Below are 24921 nucleotides of genomic sequence, written 5' to 3'. Positions count from 1 at the left end.
CACGTGGGGGCTTGCCTTCCCACACTAGAATAGCGAGTTTTGCTTCTTCTCATAAACAGGGCTTTTATGTCTCCACTTCAAGTTTCACAGGCTGTTTTCCCCTCTCTTTTATTTTTATTTTTATTATTATATTTTTTTTTACGGTACGCGGACCTCTCACTGTTGTGGCCTCTCCCCTTGCGGAGCACAGGCTCCGGACGCGCAGGCTCAGCGGCCATGGCTCACGGGCCCAGCCGTTCCGCGGCATGTGGGATCTTCCCGGACCGGAGCACGAACCCGTGTCCCCTGCATCGGCAGGCGGACTCTGAACCACTGCGCCACCAGGGAAGCCCTCCCCTCTCTTTTAAAGACAGCTTTCCAATTCCACCAAAAAACTGTTAGAACTCAGTAATAAATGAATTCAGTAAATTGACAGGGTACAAAATATACAATATGCAAAAGTCAGTTGTGTTTCTATACACCAACAACAAATTATCAGAGAGAGAAATTAAGAAAACAGTCCCCCTTAGAATTGTATCAAAAATGATAAAATACATAGGAATAAATTTAACCAAAGAGGTAAAAGACCTGTACACTGAAAACTGTGTCACTGGTGAAATAAACTGAAGAAGACACAAAGAAATGGAAATTTCTATTTCATGCTCATGGATTGGAAGAGTTAGTCATGTTAAAATGTCCATATTACCCAAAGCAATATATAGATTCAGTGCAATCCTTACTAATTCCAATGACTTTTTTTTTTTTTTGAGTTTTTGTGGTATTATATTTAGTTATCTTGGCTGGTTTAATCACATTGTTGTTGTTTATTTTTTGGCTGTGCCACACGGCATGTGGGATCTTAGTTCCCCGACCAGGGATTGAACCTGCACTCCCAGCATTGGAAGCACGGAGTCGTAACCACTGGACTGCTAGGGAAGTCCCCCAATGACATTTTTCACAGAAATAGAACAAACGATCCTAAAATATTTATGGAACCATAAAAGACCCTGAATAGCCAAAGTAATCTTGAGAAAGAAGAACAAATCTGGAGGCATCACTCTCCCTAATTTCAAACTGTATCACAAAGCTGTAGTAATCAAAACGTTATGGTATTGGCATAAAAACAGATACACAGATCAGTGAAACAGAATAAAGAGCCCAGAAGTAAACCCATGCATATATGGCCAATTAATTTATGACTCTGAAGCCAAGAATATACAATGGAGAAAGGAAGGTCTCTTCAATAAATGGTGTTGTGAAAACTGGACAGCAGAAGGATAAAACAAGACCACTGTCCTATACCATACACAAAAAATTAACTCCAAATGGATCAAAGACTTGAATGTAAGATCTGAAACAATAAAACTCCTAGAAAAAACCGTAGGCAGTAAGCTACCTGACATCAGTATTGGTGATGAATTTTGTATCTGCTCCAAAAGAAAAGTCAGTAAAAACAAAAATAAACAAGTGGGACTACAATGAACTAAGAAGCTTCTGCACAGCAAAGGAAACCATCAACAGAATGAAAAGACAACCTACTAAATAGAAAATATTTGCAAATTATATACCCAACAAGGGGTCAATATCCAAAATATATAAAGAACTGATAAAAATAACAAAAAAAATCTGATTAAGAAATGGGCAGACGATCTGAATAGACATTTTTCCAAAAAAGACATACAGATTGCCAACAGGCATATGAAAAGATGTCTCATCATAGAGGAAATGCAAATCAAAACCACGGTGACATCACTTCTACCTGCTAGAATGGCTGTTCTAAAAAAGGCAAGAAATAACAAGTGTTGGTTAGGATTTGGAGAAGAGGGGACCTTCCTGCTGGTGGGAACATTAACTGGTTCAGCCACTATGGAAAACAGTATGGAGGTTCCTCAAGAAATTCAGAATAAAACTACCATATGACCTGGCCACTCCACTTCTGGGTATTTATCCAAAGGAAGCAAAACCACTATCTTGAAAAGATAATATGCACCCCCATGTTCACTGCAGCATTACTTGCAATAGACAAGATATGGGAACAGCCCAAGTGTCCATCAGTGGATGAATGGATAAAGAAAATGTGGTGTGTATATGCAATGGAATTCTACTCAGCTGTAAAAAAAGAAAAAAGAAATCTTGCCATTTTCAGCAACATGGATGGACCTTGAGGGGATTACACTAAGTGAAAGAAGTCATACAGAGAAAGACATACCATATGATTTCATTTATATGTGGAAATTAAAAACAAAACAAATGAACAAACAAGAGAACAGAATGATGTTTGCCAGAGGGGAGGAAGGTTAGGGAGTAGGTGAACATGGGTGAAGGGAGTCAAGAGGTACAAACTTCCAGTTATAAAATAAGTCATGGGGATGGAATATACAGCATGGTGACTATAGTCAGTAATATTGTAGAGCACACTCGAAAGTCGCCAAGAGAGTAAACCATAAAAGTTCACATTGTGTGGTGATGGATGGTAACGGGACTTATTGGCGGTGATCGTTTTGCAAGGTATAAAGATGCTGGATCATCATGTTGTACACCTGAAACCTATATAATGTTATATGTCAACTGTACCTCAATAAAAATTTTTTATAAGAAATAAAGATGACTTTTCACCTCTATCCTGTTACAGAGTTGGTGTGTTTTTTTTTTTACTGTCATTAAGTCAGTTCACATCACACCATACCCCTACCTAGGACTGAGTTCTTAATCCAAGTTTATTCCCATAGAATTTTCAGGACTTTTCTTGAGCCAAATCAGACCCTTTCTCTCAGTTCCTGCATGTCCTCTCCCTTCTCTGTACCAGACAGCGCTAGGCTGAGTGCTGTAAATACACATCGCACCTTAATCCCCTTACAGACTTGCAGTAGGTATTATTTCTCCCATTTTACAGATGAGGCACTAAGCCTCATAGGCCTGGAAGATGGTTTTGGGATTTAGCATTTAGTTTGTGGTTTTTTGTCTTTTTTTTGTTTTTTGCGGTACGCGGGCCTCTCACTGCTGTGGCCCCTCCCGTTGCGGAGCACCCGCTCCGGACGCGCAGGCCCAGCGACCATGGCTCACGGGCCCAGCCGCTCCACAGCATGTGGGATCTTCCCAGACCGGGGCACTAACCCGTGTCCCCTGCATCGGCAGGCGGACTCTCAACCACTGTGCCACCAGGGAAGCCATAGTTTGTTTTTAAATATTGAATGTTGAATGTATTGCCTTTTAGATTTTGAAAATGCACATCAGGGCAAGTCTGTGGGAGCATGGGGCTTGGTAAAAGACAAATCCCATCCCAGTTCACAGCCCCTTTTACCCACTCAGTCTGCCTCCTCCTGGCCTGCTATTTCGGCCGCCGCTTGAAAAGGTGCAGGAGCTCAGGTCAGATGAGCAGCAGGTGAATCTCTTGATGACCCTGGGAGGACCCGCTGCTCGAGAATGTCAAGACAGCCTCCTGCACGGGATGTAAGACACACCTCGTGAAGGCTGTTAGCCCCACCACTCCTCGAGAAACGCCTCCTTTGTGGGCTTCCCTTCCACCCAGCAGCGGGCTCGGGGCTTTTGGGGACTCAGGTCAGTTTCTCTACCCTTCTTGTTGCCTTGTTTCTAGCGGGGCCAGGGCCCCTGCCTTTCTCTTCCTTACCTGTTCGCTTGAGTTGCCCACACAGCTGTGCCTCTGAGCTGAGTGAGAGGTATGGATCTTCATGGCTTGTCCCGCTTAGAGGGTCCTTTCTGCCAGTGGGGTTGGAGATCTTATTTAAACCAAAGCTGGAGCAAGGCAGAAGATTGTATAATTACCAGTTAAAATAGAGGCAGTTTAAAGAGGTGGGCTGCAACAGGGCAAACAAAACGCAAAAATCTTCATTTTGCCCCATTGATCTGGCTTAGTTTAATTCTCTGTATAATCCTGTAGCCTTTCCTTGAACGGTAATCTTTTAAGCCAGACCTTAGAATGTACTTCCCTGGTAAAACCCTGTCATTTTGAGAAGGAAAAAGAGTAAACAATAAAGACTTAATTTTATTTCAGCAAGGTTTTGGGGTCCCACTGGTCAGCAAGGCATCAATCTAAATGCCTTGGGAGGCTATTTTTATTTAAATGACTTTTTAAAAAATTCCAAAAGAGATTTCAGACCGATAGGAGATTGACATTTTAAGACAAAGCCAAAACTCATACCAAGCAGATTTAAATAACTAGTGAATAAAAGTACCTGTAACATACTGTGAAAGTACAGGGGAAAGAGATCAAGTACAGTATTATGAACGAAATGGCATTTTAGCCCTTTCTGAAAAGATGAGCACGATTTGGGTAGGAAAGAGGGGTCAGGACGGGCAGGGTGCCAGGCTCAGCGAGCCGCAGAGAGACATGGAAACGTGGCTCATGCTACTGTGACCTTGTGTTGGGAGCTGAGTCTGGAGTGGAAAAGAAAAACTAGGGTGGAGGCTATGCATGACCAGAGAATCTGGGCTTTATTCTCTTCCACAGATAGAATGGCAAGCCTGAACATTTCTGAAATCTGAGAATGAGTGATGTGTCCCTCCATTTAAATAGAGAAAAGATAACCTTTTGCATTATAAAGGATGAATGTAAAGGGCCCAAGAGAGAGGATGAGGGAGACCCCTTAAGGGAGGCCATTATGCAATATTTGACCCTGTGAAGGGAAAACCAGACCAAGGGCAAGGAGACGACTGTTGATCAACTATTTTAGAGGTAACTGCGGTGGCTGACAGGACGTGGCATATAAGAAGGGAAACTGATGATTTTCAAGGTTTTAAATAGAAATTCAGGATAATTGGGGGGTGGGGGTAGGGAATGCTGCTGCTCTTCAGTGACATAGAAGGATCCAGAAGTGAAACATTCGTTCTGTTGGAAGAAAAGTGACGGATTTAATTTGGCACTTTGGGTAGGATATTGGAAATCCTGATTGGCAACTCCAAAGAGAAGGCCAGGCTAGAGAGAGAATTTTTGAAACTGAGTGCCTTGAGGTCACACTTGAAGCCAGGGGCAATTTGGATCTCCACGGAAGATTCTACGTCCAGAATACGGGATTGGACTCCTCACAGGTACCGGCCATCAATAGTGAGGGGCTGCTCAGAGAGCCCTCGGTGCACGGAGGATCGTGAGTCTGTGTCCAGGCTGCTCGGCAGAAGGCACCCCCGTCTAGGAGCCTTCACGGGGTGTGTCTCATAGCCCCTCTGTGAGAGCGGTTTGGAAGTTCCCCAGCAGCAAGTCCTCCCAGGCTCGTTAAGAGACACCTCACCTGTTGCTGATGAGGACATCAGCCTTATTAGTGATGCCTGCTGTGTACTCAGAAGGGGCGGCTGACCACAACTGACAGCATATTTACAATCAGTGAGAATGAAAAAAAAAGAGGGCCTGAGGAAAACTTGGGGAATCTTTATTTTAAGGGAAGGAAAATGTGGTGAAAAAAGGTAGGAACTCCCAAGACCGGAGCGTTTCAAGGAAGGAGAGATTTTAAGTAAGGAGCAATGGAAGAGAAATAAAATAGGCTTTGGAGGAGATTAATAGATATGGGAGACAGGAAACTTTGGGCAACTTTTGAAACATATCAGTGTCCCGGTTGCCAAAAGAATTTTACTGTGTGGCAGGAAGTAGAGTCGTCAGTATCGATGACTGTAGAAGTTGAAGGTGAGAAGTGGGATGAGAACCTGAGAGTGATGTAGGGAAGACAGGGTTTGATGCTAGAGTTGATAACTTTGTACTTGAGGGTTCACAGAAACGTCTAGAACAAATAACACTTGAACTCAATCGTAGTATTCAGTAAGCTGGTAGATACCTAGGAGCAGTTTTCCCAGGGAACCCTATCTAAACGTTGAGTTTGTGTTCGACTGTATTTATACTCCCTAACTTTTCCCTCCCGGTACTGTGCTAGAGACTGTAGGGGAACTGAGAAAAATAAGGCGTGGTCTCTAAGGGGAAAAAAAAAAAGACCTTTCACAGCTGGAGAAGATCTGAGTAGAGGGTAGATCCCTGAAGCAGGGACCACAATCATGGATACGAGGGTTTGGGAAAGACGCTCCAGGTGAGGAGTGTGAGAAATCACAAAGACGGGAAGAAGCGTGGCATGCTCTGGGGAGGGACCGGGCTTGTGATCCTTGTTCTGCGTGTGTTCACATACCAGGAAAGAAGGCAGGTCAGAAGGGGGAAGATTAGGTCATGGTGGTCCCAAGGCTCCAGGCATGAGACTTGAATTGATTCACTGAGGAAAACTGAAGAACGCGAATAGGGCGGTCACGTGATGTAAGGGGTATTTAAGATCTGACCAATGGGGTGTAGCCCATAACGACGTAGGAAATCCTCAGAACGGAGCTGTTACATCTCAGTGCAGGGGGGAAAAGGACTGGATGACCAAAACAACAACAAGCAAGCTAATAGGACATTCCTTGTGACCCCTATTCCAAAAAGGAAAAAAAAACAGCAGAAGCCGCCTTGACTGAAATAATCGGAACCAGTAGCCGGTCTGTCAATGAAAATATTAGTTAAGGTGAGAAAATGATACGTCACTTGTATGTAGATGAAAACTTTAATGAAAACCGTACGGTATATCTGTTTGACACATTTTTGATGTAAGGCTGGGGTTTCCTCTGAGCCTACTTACTAGAATGCGGTGGTCTATCTTGCATAAGTGCCACACGTTATGTATCACTTAGGATTTCCAGTATTGCTGTTTTTAAGAGTGAGAATCTTTTTTTTTTTTTTTTTTGTGGTACGCGGGCCTCTCACTGTTGTGGCCTCTCCCGTTGCGGAGCACAGCCTCCGGACGCGCAGGCCCAGCGGCCATGGCTCACGGGCCCAGCCGCTCCGCGGCATGTGGGATCTTCCTGGACCGGGGCACGAACCCGTGTTCCCTGCGTCAGCAGGCGGACTCTCAACCACTGTGCCACCGGGGAAGCCCAAGAGTGAGAATCTTTAAAAAAAGAAAGAAGTTTTAGCTTTATTGCAGTATAAATGACAAAACTGTAAGATATCAACTATACATTGTGCTGATTTGCTATATGTTTGCATTGTGGAAGGATGCCCCTCGTTTAGTTAATTAACCCATCCTTCACCTGAGGGAGAATCCTAGTACTAACAAAGCAAACTGAGGGCAGGCTCTTCCCAAATTATAGGAGTCTAGTCCTTGCCAAATTCCACAGTATTTTGATTTGTTTTTAAGCAACTAGTCTTTTGTGTCTTCGATTGTACTCACTGTTTATAGAAATAAGAACCCTATTTTCACAACTATATTTAATTTTATGTAATATCTAATTGAATTACGTAGTTCCAATAACAAGCATAACTGGCATCAAGGTGTTGGGCAACACAGCTGGGTGTTGGTACAGAGGCAGGTGGAGAGAGCAGAAGATCCATGCTGTGGGTAGAGTCTTGAGTGGAGGTCCATTGAGGGGGCCTTCTGGCTTCCCTCAAATTTTCTTCTTTTTTAATTGTAGTTATATATAATTATACAATTATTTATTTATTTTTGACTGCGTTGGGTCTTCGTTGCTGCATGCGGGCTTTCTCTAGTTGCAGCGAGCGGGGGCTACTCTTCATTGCGGTGCGCGGGCTTCTCATTGCGGTGGCTTCTCTGTTGCAGAGCACGGGCTCTAGGCACACGGGCTTCAGTGGTTGTGGCTCGTGGGCTCTAGTGCGCAGGCTCAGTAGCTGTGGCGCACAGGCTTAGTTGCTCCACGGCATGTGGGATCTTCCCGGACCAGGGCTCGAACCCGTGGTCCCCTGCATAAGCAGGCGGATTCTTAACCACTGTGTCACCAGGGAAGTCCCTACCCTCAGATTGACTCAGGTGTGCACCTTGTAAAATTTCTCTAGCTGCTTTATTTCTGGAATGCATTTTAGGGCATGTCTTTTACCTAGGAATGCCACTGCGCGTTAGAACCCGTCCCTGTGTTTGTTTGCCCCATGCAAATTGCTGACCATGTGTTAGTTGTCGGGATCTCTGATTCTGCCCGTGTTGATTTCAGCTGGGAATTCCCAGCAAAACTGCTAGCCCTGGCTTAGGATTCCACAAAGCTATGGAAACAGCGCAAGGCCAGAATAGTGCTAAGTGTGCTTACTAGTAAACCCTGGCCATATTTACCTCTGTACTTGTTTGTTTGTGCTTTAAAACTAGAGATTCATTTTCAAGTTTATTGCATTGCAAATTGTGTTTGCAACATGTGTATATTGCTTAGCTAACTGGGGTTCAACAATTCTGTTTTAGCTTTATTTTTAGCTTTATTGACTTGGCATTAAATAAAGCAGGACAGTCATATTTGACAAATAGCCTTGTGTATACTTAGAAGGACCATACAGATACAACGTGAGCAAATCTAAATCTGAAATTATTGTACATTTCCCAGTTGGCTTCTCAACTTTAACTGGAACCAGACATTCCTCTACTGACACTCTCATAATGTGTGTGTGTATATGTGTGTGTATGCATGTGTATGTGTGTGTACATATCTGTATGTGTGTTCATATGCATGTATCTATATAGCCTAACCAGATACTTGTGTGTGTTGTGTTTATGGAATTGTGGCCTCCTTGAGACCAGCTACTCTCTCCTTCACACAGTATACTCTTTGCATATCCTGTTTGTTTCCTGTTATCCTTTTTTGTTTCCTGTTTGTTCATCGTTTATAGTAATAACATCTCAGGCCTACGTGCTACCTCATGACCTTCATTCAGCTTCAACTCTCACACCAATGTGGAATGCTCTTTCACATTTGTAGTTCAAATTCCTAAGGGAAGTGAACTAACTCAGCCAGTCACTCTCACTTGGGTTTATGCAGAGACCCTCAAGCCAGGCCCTGCACAAGCCTAAAGACAGCCCATCCTAAGAACAGGGGCCCATTCCCAGTCCCACAGGGTGAGACCGGGGCAGGGAGGAGTTGCCTAATTTGGAACGTAAATGCCAGGCAGGATGTGCTGAGGGTAGGACAGTTTCCCTTACACTCTAGGATGGCGTGAAAGATAAAGGCTGCTATCAGTTATTCAAAGGGATGTTTTATATACATACAAGCAGTCTTTTCTTTGCCCCATTGCAACATGTACAAATTTCCATTACTGTGATAGCGTTAAGAAAATCAGTCCCCCAACCACAAATTTCGGTTATCATATGTATTAGTTTGCTTGGGCTACCATAACAAAGTACCGCAGACTGGTTGGCTTAAACAACAGAAATTGATCTTCTCATGGTTCTGGAGGCAATAAGTCTGAGATCAAGGTATTGTCAGGGTTGTGTGTCTGTGTCCTAAACTTCTCCTCTTAGAAGAACACCGGTCAGAGTGGATTAGGGTCCGCCCTAATGACTTCATTTTACCTTAGTTAACCTCTTTAAAGGCCCCGTCTGCAAATACAGTCACATTCTGACTGTATTTGGACCTCAACATAAGAATTTTGCAGGAGGACACAATTCAGCCCCTAACACTGTGGTATACTAACTGTGTAAATTATAAGCTGTGCTGCAAGCTCTTCAGTCCACAAATCACTATATAAATAACAGATGCATATCATGATCAGTGACCAATCATATCACTTCTTCCAAAGTGTGCTGGTGATTGGTCCCTGAGCATCTGTTGTTCAGTCCATTTACAGACAGCAAAGCATGCGTTTGTGGTGCCTCCTCATGTCCCGGTGATAAACCCACAAAAATAATCGGGAGAGGAAAGTGAGCACCAAACGTGAACGTGGAGCAAAGAGACAAAAAGTAACAGCACAGGAAGTGAAATTGGATGTATTTAGAAGATTTGAAAAGGGCAACATCAAGCTGAAGATAGGAGACCTCATGAAACTACAATACAAATCATACTGGAAAAGCCCGATGAATATAAAAAGCAAGCTGGAGTCACCTTAACGTATTTTAGTGTAAGTTGCACTAGGAACATGAAGTCACTTATGGTTGAATTTATTTACTTTGGATTGAAGACTATGACAATAATAAAAAAAAAATCCAATCAGTCTGCTTAGTGTTCAGGCCAAAGTGTTGAATTTAGTTGCCACATTGAAAGAAAATGATAATTACAAGGAAACTGGAGAAGAACATACCGCTGCTGGTAAAGGCTGGTTTCATCATTTCAGAAATGGGCATGATTTGATTATTGTTGAGTGGGCTTGGTGGTGCTGCCAGGGCACATAAGGGCATGACTGAAATCTGCACCCAGGTTCCAAAGATTAGTTAAGGCAGGAGCTTGTGATGATCCCAGATGTTTACTGCTGATGAGACAGATCTTTTTTGGAAAAGAACCATATCAAGAGCTTAAGTGAAGAAAGAGGCAGGATCACACAGTGGCCTTCGGAATGGAATCCAGATATTCGGCCAGAGGAACTTCGTGAAGGCGCACTTACCGAAGTAATGAAGAAAATGGTTGTGAGGAAAAAGATGAAGGTGTCCCAGAGGAAGTGACACCAGCCAAGAAAAAGAGAAAAGTTCACCTTAAGGGAACTGAGAGATGTCAAGACATTGAAAGGGCAGAGGATAAAATGTTGAAAGTGGATCCCTGGCAAGTTGCCAAGGCTTAGAAAAGACTTACTTGCTCTGTATCCTGAGCTATTTGATGAGAAGAAAAAGAAGCCAAGTGCTATCCAAATCTTCTTGATACATTTTCTACCATTTTAATGTCATATTTCTAATGTTTTGAATTAGTGTTCTAAATACTCATTTTACTGTTTTTCATTTCCCTGTACATGCAGAACCCACAGTAAGAGTTCTTAATGCTTTGATACAAGTTTGGTCAGTGTCGTGGAATGATCATAATTTTCCTATTGATTATCGGAACGACTTCGTTCGGTTTCACCTTGCACGGTCATTTGTATGGTCCCTCATTTCCATGCAAAACAAGGACTGCATACGTGTGTGTGTATGTGTGCGTGTGCGTGCATGTGTGTGCATGTGTGTCTGTCTGTCTTTGCTGGAAGTCTTCCTGAGATGTACCATGGTATGTTTTTATTGGTGTTGTTCACCTCAGCCTAAGCATAATTTAGCCTTTTCCTGATGATTCAGAGTCATCCTTTGTGCTGTGAAGCAGAATAACCTCCAAGTTAGAGTGTGGTTTCTGCAGCCAAACTTCAGATTTCACGTCCTGGGCCTGTGACTGATTTAATTTTTGCTTTGAAGTACAGTTGTTTTACAATCTTACATTAATTTCATGGTGGTTCGGTATTTTTACAGATTGTACTCCACTAAAAGTTATTACAAGAGAATGGCTGTAATTCCCTGTGGTATGTAGTGTATCCTTGTTGCTTACCTATTTTATACAGAGTAGTTGGTATCTCTTAATCCTGTACGCTTGGTCTCTCTGTGCCTCAGTTTCCTCATCTGTAAAATGAGGACGATAACAGGATCTCATAGGGTTGTTGTGAGGGTTGAATGAGCAAATGTGTATAGAGCACAGAGTGCCCGGCCACGTGGTGAACAGCATGCTAGCTGCTACTCCTGCTGTCAGTGGTGATGGTGGTGGTAGTAGAAGGATTCAGGAGGCCGCGTATCTTAAGATGTGCTTTACTTCCTCTACGAAGTGGCCTCAAACCACTGTGCTCTTGATTTCTTGTGTTGCTTTCCTTATGTGGCCTCCTCCCCTGTAACCTGGCTCTTGGAGGCCTTCTTTACATCTGCCTCGAGCAGAACAAGCACCCTACTCTTAACCCCCGTCTCGTTTGAATTGAATGCTTTAACCGTGGTGGGTTTACAGATGAGAGAATTGGTCTTGTGCTGGTGGCCCGTACGCCTGGGTGAGGGCTCCGTTCCTCCTGGACGGCCTGTCACGGGGCAGCCCAGAAGAGCACTGTTTATTTGGCTCCAAGACTTGCACTTCGCCATTTGTCATCATCTCCAGATGAGGTTATACTCCTAATCCTTGTGTCTTACCTATCTGTCTCAGAAGCATTAAGTTATTGTTTGTAAGCATTGACATTGTACCGCAATCTGTTACCTTCTTTTGGCGTGTCTTCATGTTTTTAGTATCCTGAGAACCTCAAAGTACACAGGTGGCCCAGGCCCCCCAGAGAAGCCCTGATCTAGAAACAAGCAGGTGGAGTTCTGGCTCTTAGGGGTTGATAGGAACTGGATGTATGGTCTCAGGGTAAGAAAGCACAAGTGTATTTCTTTTAATTCTCCACTGTTGCTCTAAACCTCTTGCAGGCTCCCAAGTTCTCTCTTGGGTTCTGTGGTTGATTCCACCAAGGGTGCTGGAGTGAAGCACGTGCCTCACTCGCAAGAACAGAGGCGTTAATACATTAGGTTTGTAATGTGGTAGGGTCTACGGGACCAAAGGTTTTGGGGGGCCACCCTCCACTAAATCCAAGTCATTCTCTGGATCGAGTATTATGCTTAATACTGCCCAAAAGGTCCATAGTTGGTCTTGTGGCTGAAATAGTTTTTACAGTCCCTCTACTTTTTCCTCTGCCCAACCTCAAATTTCTTTTGCCTGAAATATGTGCTAATCTACCTTGTCTCATCTGTATAAAGTGTGGTTCCCCTTTTCCCCTCCTCCTCCAGGTGTCCTTATGTGGCTTCCTTATGCCATTAGTGGGGAAAGAAAGAGCCTTGGGTCATTTTTGCAAAAGTGATCTAAAGTTGTCAAACAAGAAACTGAAAAGCTCTCAGCACCAGAAATTCAGTTAAACCCAGGCTCCCTCTGCTTTCCCTTAATGGCCAGCGTTGTACATTTCAGTCCCAAACTCAGGGAGAGCTGGTATCTGGGTTGCCTGACAAACGAGTGAAATAAGAAATGAGGGGCTTTTAAATTATCATCAGTTAATTGCACCCCAGAGGAAAAAAAAATTTTTTTTTAACTATGCTAAAATCCTCAGCCTTCAGATTAAGCTGTTTCCTTTGTTGAGTATTTGAGGCATTTGTTAACAACAGTATAAAGTCTGTGTACAGGTATTTCCTTACATCATGGATATTTCCTTAATAACATTGAATGAGTGAATAATTGAGGATTTTTGAAAAGGCTTCTAGTCATTGTCCAGGACAAGACCAAACGTGCTTCTTGTTGAAATACTGTAAGGTTTGAGTTTGGAAAGAAAGCTAGCAAGATTTCACTAGCATTGTGTTAGGTGTTAGGATGCGTATGAACCTGCAGTTGTTGGGGATTTTTCCTTAATATTGAATTTGGTTTCTTTTTCGGGGACTTTTTTATGGGGGTAAAAAATACATAACGTAAGATTTACTATTTTAACCATTCTAAGTTTATATTTAAGCACATTGTTGTGCACCCATCACCATTCTCCACTCCAGAACTTTTTCATCATCTCACACTGAAGTTCTGTACTCATCAATCAGTCACTCCCTGTACCCCTATTCACTTGTTCCCTGAGGGCCACTGTTCTCCTTTCTCATATAAGTGGAATCGTACAATATTTGTCTTTTCACGTCTTATTTCACCTCTGGAAATTTGATTTTATGCATACTTGTTTAACAGATTGCTTTGAGGGGTGGTAATTGTTGACCTCAAAAATAAAACAATTATTTTACCAGCAAAAATGAGCTTGTTCAGGAATGGCAGAGAATCATTATTCAGGACAAGCATGCGGTAACAAAAACCACAGGCAAGTCCAACAAACAAAGGAGAGGAACGTTATTTTATGGAGAAGAAGGAAGTTGCGAGGGGTTGTTTTGAATAAAATTCCAATGGAGAAAAGGGAAAGTTCAGAGTGATAATGTTTTCTCACTGGCTGAGTTGCTGGGTTAGTAGATTTCTTATAAGAGATGCGATGTACAGTTGACCCTTGAGCTATGCGGGGGTTAAGAGCACTGACCATACCAGCAGTCAAAAATCTGTGTGTAATTTATAGTCGGTCCTCTACACCCAACTTGGGATTCAACCAAATGCAAACCATCTAGTGCTCTGGTACAATATTTACTATTGAAAGCAATCATTGTGTAAGTGGACCCGTGCAGTTCAAACCCATATGTTGTTCAAGGGTCACCCATACATCTGTTCTGGTTGGGTCCTGTAACTGGTGGTTCTGTCCTGTTGATGATTCTTCCCTTGGGCCCTGTAATTGGCAATTCTTCCTGTAATTGACTGTGGAGTGGGGCTTTGTGAGGGCTCCCCCTTGTGGCCTCCTGACTCCATTTTCATGAGGCTTCCCTTTATTTTCTACATGATAATCAAAAACTTAACAATTGTCCAGTTTCAGCCGTGGGTCTGAAATTCTGCATCCGAAATTGCTACTCTCTTTATTAAACCGAGTGACTCAAATGATGTGGCGTTTTGATCAAGAGCTCCACGTTCAATTTTTTGTTGTTAAATATTCCTATTATAAGAAAGTTTCTCATACAAGAAATCTTAAATTTTTCTTAAAAAGTCCACTTATTGGTTGTCGCTGCTGCTGCTATTAATAGCTCTGATTGTTTGGAGGTTCACTACCTGTATTATTTGCTTCCAGGTCTTAGCAGGGCTTGAGGGAGGTTTAGTCTCCCTGAATACTGAAATCAAGTTTAGTGGTTCCCCAGGAAGCACTGGAATTGACATGTAATTAGCAACAATCCTGTCTTTACTGCTTAGCCCTCAGTTCTGTAACCCTCACCTCACAGCCCCGGCAGCATCCTAGTCTTCTTCTGCAATCCAATTACGGTCCTAAGGAAGGAGGACCCCCAGAGCAGGGAGGAGAGGTGAGAGGGAAAGAGAGACCTTGTCAGGGGGGGCAGATATTTAAATTTAAAATACTAAATTTCACATTTCATATCCAAGAGATGCCCCATGCATTGTCTAGAATTGCTCTTGAACTGCTCCTTTCATTTTTTCTTAAGATGGTCTGTTCCACTGTAAGGGCTGTGCCGCACCGCTTGGTGAATTTGGAGATGCTGAGTGGAAAAGACAACCACAGTGAAACAATGCGCCCGGAGTTGGCTTGTGGCTTTTGTTTGCTTGTCCCTGTTTACCTATTCATAGTCATGGATCCCTTCTGCTGCTGCCTGCTATTGCGGAGTTACATATAATAGCACCCCACTATACCACAGGTTGAGAAGAGCAGAGATAATGCACACTTTCTGGACTGTTCATCTTTCACTAAAAGATGTAGTGTGTGTCAGGATGACAGAGGGGCACGGCTGGACCCACGTGCAGCTGATTCCCGGGTCTGCTGTGTGCTCTGTGAGCTGCAAAGTGTTTCCTTTAAAACGGCTAATCCTGCACGACCATCTCCTGCATTTTGTTATCAGAACCTAGACACACACACACACACACACACACACACACACACACACGCTGCTTTCTTAACTCATTGGGGAAAGAGCCACTCTGTATCTCATCCTTGCACATCCTGTGTCACGATCATGTATTCTTAAAAAAAAAAAAAAAAATTGAAAGAGAAAGAGAAAAAGAAAAGGGGGGGTGGGGGTGGAGAAGGTTGCCATCCAGTGGAGGAAAGAGTAATTCCCAGCTTCATTCAGGAAAAAACGCAGGCTGAAATATGCTTAACTATTTTAACTTGGCTGGGGATTTTTATCACCAGAAGGGTTTTTTCCTTAGTGGCATCGGGACCCAAGTGGGTGCCGTGTGCCTTTAAGGGAAGAAGCGCCTCACCAAACTTCGCTGTAGTTGTGTCTCACCGTTTGGGTAGGGAAGGAAAGTGTTAATTTCTTATTTGTACACTTTTTTTCCCCGACTTCCTTCCTATTCACTTCATTAAATCTAGAGGCAGTTCAGCATGGGAGCCGTCTGTATGTTGAATTAGGGCTCGCACTCTTGCGCAACACGTCACCAGTCGGAAACTGGGGGTTTGCTTCTGTGATTTATTTCAATATTGTGCTGGTAAAAGGTTTGGAAGGGAATTCTTTGTGGGGTAGTTACTTGAGCATTGTGTAGCAAGTTTTGTGTGTGTGTCACTCGCCCCTAGCCCTGAGTGGTGTCAGTGAAGCCAGTTGAATAAATAATTTTTTAAGGAGGAGAATAGTTTAAAATTTTCCATGCATAATTTTACTTACAGGCAGGAGTAATCTTACTCCACTGGAAGTGCGAAAAGCACAGGGAAATATTTAGTGAATTGATTTCCATTAGAAAAAGACCCTTAGAAATCCCTGAACATAAAGCACTGCATATGGATGTGTTTGGGGTCTTTGGGGGGGAGGGAAGATGTTTTGTAGTTCTCTGCATTCCTGCATAAAACCTTAATTTAAGGGGAATAATGGTCAGTACTTTGTGTGTTTCCTTATGATTCCAAAACCTAAATTTACTAAGAATCTGCACGTATTAGCAATTGTAATAAAAATCGTTTCACTGGTTCTTTTTGCAGTTTAATTTGTTTTCGCTTCTTAGCTACTCCCAGATTTAGAGACTGAAAAGTCCAAATATCACAAGCTTATGCTTTGTTCCTTTTTTGCAAAATTAAGGGGGGAGGAGGTAAAGTAGAAATATTCTTTTCACAGCTTCCCCCTCATCATTTATCCCACAGAAAAGAAAAACAATGAAAAATTTTACAGCATGAAACTGAAAGTGAAGTGTCACAGTTGTTCGGGATTTTCTTTAAAGAGAATAACATACTGTATTAAAATATTTGAGAACATGCACATTGCTTTTACTTACATGCATTTAATGAAAAAGTCTTTTATCCAAAAAAGAAAAAAATTCATCTTAGACTGCTCCAAAACCATGCAGCCTATTTTTTTCAAGGCACTAAAATGAGCTTTAAAATACAAAAATAAAAAATAAAAGCATACCTGGTTTTAATTGTTTAAAAAATAAATTTGAATATTAATTTGTTTTCTTATTGGCTTAATTGTTCAAATGCAAGTAAGAATCAGAAACCACCTGAGCTAAAATCTCTAATTCTGCTGCCTGGAATAATAAGGGGGAAAAAAATATGATAAGTAGTTGTCAATATTAAAACAGGCTGAAGGAGGAAGGCTTCGGGCCTTGTAGTGGGTAGAATGAAACAGCAGATTTGAGTATCCACAATCCTTTCAGTATTAAATTTTCAGTAAAATAAAATTACTTGTATATGAAAACATAGCCTTTCCCCAGCTCTCTTTTTTTTCCTGATCAGCTGATGAAGAGACTAGCAGCTCGCTGCTTTGCTGGCTTGTTAATTTTATCCCCACTAACTGTGATTTCCGATAGCCGGCCTGCTGATAGTGGTAAGGTAAATATCCTTTTTCGTTGCCGTCTTGAAGATTCAGTAGAACTACATCCCAGGCATGTGTAGGTGTGTAACACATCAAAAGCCGGTGTTCTCCGTATTTCTGTGTGTAACTGGGTGCTTGAGGAGAGCAGTACCATTAACTGTTGACAAGCCTTGCATGCTGTATTTATTATTAGCATGTTCAGCCTCCAAGATTTGCGGGACAATTTCCTCTTCTTGATCTTCGCTTTAGCTGCAGTGTGTTTAGCTGTATAGTGGGTGTCCTGCTTTTAGGCAAATGAATATTAATGAAATAACGTGGAGCTTTTTTTTTTTCCTTTTTCCTTTTTCTTTTTCCTCATAACCCATCAGACCTTGCCTCCTTTATAGTGGTTATCATCTGAACACTGTAGGATCGTGATGGAAATTGTCTTTTGATTATTAAGGCCTAGGCTCAGACTGTCCCTTTAGGATTCTGTCTGTGTGCATGTTGCTTCTCTGGGGTTGCACGTTGGAAGATGCATAGAAAACCTTTTTTTTTTTTTTTTTTTTTTTTTTTAAAATCCCACTGGCATTTTTAACATGCCAGGTTGTTTTGTGTTCTGCACCAGGTTTTCTTCACAAAACCTTTCTTTTTCAGAAGGCATTGTACATAAGTGAAAGAAATTATGTCTGAGCTGTAATCACTCTTTATATTGATTGTTATACTCACATGATCATAAATATTAGCCATGTTTGGTGCTGTGGAGAAATGAAGGTAATTGCCTGATGATTAGAGCTCTTTTCAGCCACGAGACATACTGGAGGCAATATTGAGGGGCAGGAGGAACAAATAACATCACTTATTTTGTGTAAGAAACCAATCTCGAAATGTAATTTCAAGGTCTTTTTAAAAATCTTCTTTTCCATGGTCAAATTTTCTCTTACCTATTGTTGTTTTTTTTCTTTGCAGTTTTTGTTTTTGTTTCTGTTTCTTTCCCTTTATTCTTCTTAAGTTTTGAGATTTCCTAGGGGGAAAAAAAAAGTTTAAACTTCTGGGTCTGTCACATGGATCTTTTAGCCATTTATGAACAGGTTTCTTTTTATACCTGGTTGTTTTTATAGCTATTTTATTATCTCTCTGCATTAGTGCTGCTGGCTCTGGTTTAAAGCAAGCGTTTGCAGGTAATTGGAAAAAAGTGTTTTTTGTTTGTGTGTGTGTTCTTGATCTGGATGGTTTAAGTGCGTTTACCCAGGAATGTGGCTTTGTACTTCCTGTTTCCTTGTTTACTAATTGCTACGTTAGAAGAAAATCTGGATGGAATTTTGATTTTGTGTTGTGAATCACGAATAAATTGATGTTAAACCTCAAAGAAGAGAAGATCAAAGCTTATATGATTGTAAGGATGTAGTCTTAGGGAAATTTCTTCTTCACTCACCCCTTTTTTTTTGGTTTCCCTTTTACCTTCTACGGTAATGAGACAATAAAGGTCTTTATCTTATATTGAGCTGAAATGTCATTTGGTTTTAGTTATCTTCAAACACTTAAATGTATAGAACTTTTCATATTTGTCACATTCTTTGCTATTAGTGTTTCGGGCCTTCACCTATTTTGCTCATGAAATAGACTTGGGTTAAAGTTGCATTTATCCAATATGGTGGTCTTCTATTTTTTCTTCTTACTTCACTGATTACTGTTAACTTTTACTTTTTTTTTTTTTTTTGCTGTTGTTAGTTTCATTTTATTCTACTTATGTAAATTGTTTTCTTTTCGGTATTCTCTCGTCTTGAATTTTTCTCCTTCGTTCCCTATTAACAGGCCATTGAAGACGGCAATTTGGAAGAAATGGAAGAGGAAGTACGGCTTAAGAAGCGAAAAAGACGAAGAAATGTGGATAAAGATCCTGCAAAAGAAGATATGGAAAAGGCCAAGAAGAGGAGAGGTCGCCCTCCGGCTGAGAAACTGTCACCAAATCCCCCTAAACTGACAAAGCAGATGAACGCTATCATCGATACTGTGATAAACTACAAAGACAGGTGAGCGTTTCGTTCCTTCACCTCCATCATCTTCATCAAGACCACAGGTAACGCTGCCTGCAGAGCAAGATTTATTAAGGTGTACGCTGGGTTCCGGGCCCTTTCTACCTCCTGTTTGATGGTTTTTGCTCCAGAGGTATCAGTAAACTTGTACTCTATTCAGAGAGGCTGCTCTCGATATTTTGTGTAATAGTTTACCAGGTGTTATTTAAGGTATTTGGAAAGAGGAGTTTAGATGACCAAATGAAAGAAAAAAAAACCTAAGCTGGAGAAGGGTTCTTTAAGGATTTCCAGAATACCATCACTGATGTGGAAGCATTGGAAAGAGAGTGAAATGGTACCTTTGGATTGAGGTGTTAGAGGAGAAAAAGAGTTCTATCACATATTTAAGGTAAATGTTCATGCTAGGACTTTGTTTTAAGCCAAACCGAAGCTTCCATCAAAAATACCTTTCCTTCTTTCCTTCCAAGACACTTGAATTTCTGAGCATTTGTTCGAGCCATCTCCCTCTTTTCTCATAACCCTACCTAGACAGGATGGTTTTTCAGCAAATTTCCCTCTTTTTCATGGAACTTGCAAATGCGAACTTTGAGAAATGTGTACTGGACACTATCCCCAGGCCATTTTTAAACAATAAACAATTATTTGAAAACCAAAGTAAAGATGTTCTTGGGTGTCAGGCAGCCCTATATAGTCGATAAACTAGTTAGGCTACATTTTGGTTGGTTGATTTGATTTCTACTCAGTAATCATGTGATGCGGTTTTAATAGGAAGATGACATCTCACTTCAGTTGAAAAATTGACATTTTTTTTCCTCTAAGTTACATAGTGGCATGAATCAACTTTTCGTTACCAAAAATTCTTGACATTCACTGGTGTTGCTCTATATAACTGGAATTGGTTACTACAAATAAGTTGTGCTTTTAGTTCTTCGTGGTAATTTTAGTTGCATGTCTTCATACGAGGAAGAAAACCTCATCGTGAAGATTAAGTGGTATAAAAAGCAAGAAACTTTCAATGGGGTTTTACTGATAGCTCCTTAGAGAAAATATAAAGACTTTTCAGAAATGGTGAAAGGGACATAGGAGCAGATGCGTGTGGAAGGGTCAGAATTTCTTGCTCCTCTCTGCCTACCAGGTCTCTCAGGTTCCCTGCTTACTATTTTCACTATTATTTTCCTTTTTTTTTTTTAAAGTCATTCCCTTTGAGCATTCTAAAGTGGCCACAAAGGGCAGCCCCATTACATTAGGTTTGGATAAGCTGTTCACTGACGCAGGGGAATGACAGTAATCTAGGAAGGAAAATTTGGCCACGAGATCATTCTTTGCCCAGATGAACACGCCAACTTCCTTGTAAACTCGGAGTCAGTAATTCTCTCTGTCAAGTTTCTGTGCCTCCCCAGCTGTACTGGTAGATTGGCTGGAAGCAGGAGTAGTTTCCAGGAAGCCAGGTTGGACAGTTTCACCTTATTTTATCAGCCCCTGGTGTAGAGAAAAATAAGCAGAGAGTACCACTCTGCACATACCTCTAACTTTTTGCCTTTGTCCCGGGAGAGTGAAAATGCCTGTGGCTTGGACCAGGTGTGCCTTGATATCTAACAGGCATTGTGTTCATTACCTGCTGAGTGAGCCTAGGGCTGCTGTAACATTGAGAAGAGCCAAGAAAGTCCTTGGAAGTTTGAAAGCCAGGCCTTTTATGCCAGGTGATGGCTGTCTCCTCCTTTAATGGTGTAAAAGGAGTCACCAGCCAGTGGACCACGTACTGCCAACAGATGGTTTTATTTCATGTTTCTCTTTTTTTTTTTCCTTTTTTTTTCTTTTAAGCAAACACATAAAGCTGGAGAGAGTTCTTATAAAAACGTCAGGGTTTCCCCCCTCCCCCCTTTTTTTGGAAAAACCTAAAAATCTGGCAGCATTCTACCTAGCCTTCCCTAAGGTAACAGTAGGAGTGGAACCCACACCCCAACCCGTTGCAGACTGTCTGCTCTAGGTGGCCACCATCCCTGTCGCTCACTATCGTCCCTCCAATATGGAGTGTCAGTTGCCATTTATCATCGTGTTTTTCGCACCTGGCCCACTTCACTCCTTTATATCACCTGCTGGCTCCGTAGCCTTTTAGGTTTGTGATTTCCTGATGCACAGGGCTATGGGCTGATGACTTTTCCAGAACCCACCCCCACCCCCAAATACAGAGTAGTATGAAGTTAGGTCTCTTTAACCTCAGCTAAGCATAGCACAGTAGTTTAAGCTCTTGTCTTGGTTGAACTACCTGCATTTGAATCCTGTCTTTACCATTTACTACCTGTGGAGCAGCTGGGCAATTTACTTAACCTCCCAGGTCCTCAGTTTCCTAGTCCACAAAATGGAATGATTACTGTACCTGCCTCTAGAGGCATTAGGAAGATTTGATGAGTTAATATAGCTCTTTGAACAGTTTAATTATTAATAATCAGCCTTTCAGACAATTTATAGCAAATCAGGTAGGTGAATGGAGCTCTTAGCACTATAAAGAAAATGTCCTTGCTCGTACGGCTTTCATATTGTTATTTCCAAAACCAGAAAACACAGCTTCACTGGGAATGATGACTGAGCATGTCTTTGCTTGTACTATAGGGAGAGGCTATTTAAATATTTCAACCTGCAGACACTGAATCGTTTGTTTGTTTTCCCCCTTTCTCTGGTTTTATTTATTTGTTTTACTTTTCCTGAAAGTACCCTGGTAAGGCCCCCCATTCTATTACTGCCCACGTTTAGGTACTTCTGGGAAGTATGTTCTAAATTCTCCACTGCTACATGTTTCATGTATATTTCGTGTTAGTGATCCTCTAGAAAAAAAGCACTTACTCAGTTTATGTTTTTTATGTCTCTTACCAAATTTGGTGCTCAAGTAGGAGGTGCTCAAATTAGGAGGGCCTTAATTAGATACATCATATTTTTGGTTGGTTTTAGAAAATGCTGCTGAGAAATGTACTTCGCCATGTGTTGAGATTTTTGCACCAGTAAAGTCAGTGACTAATATAGTAACTCAACCTACCTGTGAAAGAAGTACCACCTGGACTAACCTCCTTCCCATCACCTCAGTCAAATGTTACAGCTCTGACAGTCGTGTACATCAGCAGCGTATTAAATAAGAACTACCATCTATATTTAACTGATACATAAGAATTAATTAGCTCTTATGAGACAGTTTTTTTTTCCCAAAGTTCTTGCATGATTCTGGGACAGATGTATTTTTATTGTTTAAAAAGAACTAGGATAATTTGTGTCTATTTATTGCCTTTGTTTTCAGTGCCAGTCCTAATTTTTTTTAGGGGGATGCTTTTAAAAAATGTGACCCCCCCTCTCCCCTCCGAGAGCCAGTGATTCTGTGTGATTCACAAATGTAAAATTTTTCTGCGGTAATCTCTACGAGAGGTAGCACTGATCTCTTGTTACCGTTCCCACCATTTTATTTCTCCAAATAGAAAACTTGATATGAAGTATTATTGGAAGGCTTTGTTTTGATCTGTTAATAAGCATGGTTATGTAGAAGGCTTTTAAAATGATATTCTCCCTTTATATAATATTTAACCTAAGATCTTTTTTGTCTTGGAAAAGGGATCCATCCTAATTTGCATCTGTACCCTTTAAAATTGCCCCCGTGAAGAGATGGTGATGGTGAAAAAGCAGGGTCTGGGTTTGGTGGAGCTATTCCAAGTCTAGAGACATGGCTTACAGTTCCTTGGATAAGGAGGGAGATTCCTAGAGGGAATTCTTAGTGTTAGAAGGGGTTTTAGCTCTACCTGGTCCAGTTTCCCAGATGTGTCCCCCTGCATTGCCTCTAGCAGACCATCATCTAACCTTGTGCGGACATGCCCAGCGTTAGCTCACTGTGTCAGGAAGCCGTTTGCGACACCAAAGGACAGCTCTAAACACGACAGGCATTTCCTATATGAAAACAGACTCAGCCCTCTGACTTATAGCTTTTGTTCTGCTTGGAACTTCAGAGAGTCAATCTGTTCTCATTCCGAGAAATGTCCTTTAAAATATTCATAAACGTATCTGCCTTAGGACATTCTCCTTCGGGTTGTAACACCTCACTTTGCTATCTGAGTGATGCCTGGACTTCCAGCCATCCCAGTACCCCCCAACTCCGCCCCGCCCTTAGACACATTTTACTTTCTTAGTGTCCCATGGAAAACATAACACCCAGAACTCCAGAGGTATTCCGATGGCGGCTAATTGCAGGATGGCTAGCCTCCTTATTCTGGACACCAAAATTCTGTTAACATAACTCAGGAGCGTGTTAACTTTTTTCACCAACCTTGATTCAGAGTTAACTCCCGTTGAAAACACGACTTCTTGAAAAGCTCCCTCTCCCGCCAAACATACACACAGTTCTTATCTCACGTGAATGCTGCCAAGGTTAGCCTTCAGCTAAACCTCTGATTTTTTTTTATCCTGTATCGACTTATTCCTATATAGTTTCATCTTACTGATTTTTGTACCACCATTCTAGCCTATTGATGTAACACTGATTATTTTATGCCTTTTTTTTTAAAAAAAACAAAACAAAACCACGTTTACTTGTTTTCCTAAGTTGTTGTCATCTGAAGATTTGCTATAAGCTATTGCGAAGAAACTCCTAAAGGGCAAAGGACAGGTCTTCTGTGACATGCCCCTGAAAATCACTTAAGGTTGATGTGAATATATTAATCAGTCATTTTTAGAGTTGATGAACCGTCTGTGAACTCACATGACCATGCTGTCATGTCACCCACATTCATCTATCCTTTCTGAAGGTTATCAAAAAAAGCTAAAACCAAGATATACCGTGTTTGTGGCCTCTCCGATCCATCAACCTAGAAACCCTGCCGAAAGGATGAAATGAGGTTAGCTTGCCATGGCTTTTTTTAAGGGACCCCCTACCGGTACTTAACGATGTCATTTATCTTCTCTCTGTAGCCCTGTGGCATCTGAATAATTTCCTCTAAATTTTGACCAAGGGTCCACATTAGGCACAGCCGCCTCGAGTTTCCCTTCTCCTTTTGAAAGTGGGACACTTAGTCTTCTGATTCCGTTTCTAGTCTCTGTGATTTCTTAAACGTCATTAGCAAAAGCAATCTACACACTCTTTCAGGATGTAATTAGTTTGCAACTGGACACTTGAACTCATCTGAAGCTTCTTGATATGCCCTATCAACTCTCCTATCAGTAGCTTTTGTTCAACATTTATTATGCCTTGCTTTTCAAATCTGAGCGTCGTTCATGTTCCCGAAGAGTCTGGAAACAGAATATGAGGCGGTTATCATCACCTCCTCCCGCTCTGACCAGCAGGAGTGTACTGCGAGGATGGGCCTCGCTGTCTGCAGAGGGTCTGGACTTCAGGTGCAGCTCTGAGGATGGACAAGGGAAGCAGCGGGGAGGCGGGAGATACCTGCCTGACCCTGGCACACAGTGGGGCGGCCAGGCGTGGCCAAACGGCTCCTTCCTCCCTGATACCTGATGCCCTTCAGCCCCTGCTCTCTTCCCGGAGGCTAGACTGTCTTCTTCTTGCCCCTCATTTTAAGAAACACTGATGACTTCCCTAGGAATGGTGGAAGGCCTCAGCTTCTTCTGAATCTTAGCTCTCCCCACATTGTAGAAAATCATTCATTGATCCTGGCAATATTAATTGTATTATTCCCCCCTTCTTTCCAGCCCTGAGGGCCAGAGGGTAAAAAGAGACTCACGGTACTTACCTCCACTAGCTCGCCCTGTGGTAGAGGAGATAGCCCGGATAGTACTGAACAGGCAGGTGGCCTGGGAGATTCAGGGAAGGTGGGGTCACGCGAGCCCCTTAAATAAGAATATAATATTATCTTGAGTTTATGGTCTCTTTTGGGGGGGGAATATAT

General features: G+C 41.9%; 1 protein-coding gene across 7 annotated transcripts in view; it reads left to right on the top strand.

The window, feature by feature from the left end:
• Nucleotides 1-24921, top strand: part of SMARCA2 (SWI/SNF related BAF chromatin remodeling complex subunit ATPase 2) — a 172865-nt gene that overhangs the window by 120363 nt on the left and 27581 nt on the right. For 6 of the 7 annotated variants that reach the window (XR_012332534.1, XM_019934753.3, XM_033858132.2 and 3 more), the window contains one exon: nt 18828-19045. Coding sequence is in view for 6 of the 7 variants with exons in the window: in XM_019934753.3 (XP_019790312.1) it covers nt 18828-19045 (218 nt within the window). In the remaining variant the exon portion in view is untranslated. Of the gene's footprint in view, nt 1-16954; nt 17051-18827; nt 19046-24921 lie in introns of those variants that run through there. The other variant, XM_019934756.3, reaches the window with a different exon arrangement.

The sequence above is a fragment of the Tursiops truncatus genome, chromosome 6 (assembly GCF_011762595.2).
Source record: "Tursiops truncatus isolate mTurTru1 chromosome 6, mTurTru1.mat.Y, whole genome shotgun sequence".
NCBI classification, from domain to species: Eukaryota; Metazoa; Chordata; class Mammalia; order Artiodactyla; family Delphinidae; genus Tursiops; species Tursiops truncatus.
This window is presented reverse-complemented; position numbering and strand designations above follow the sequence as displayed.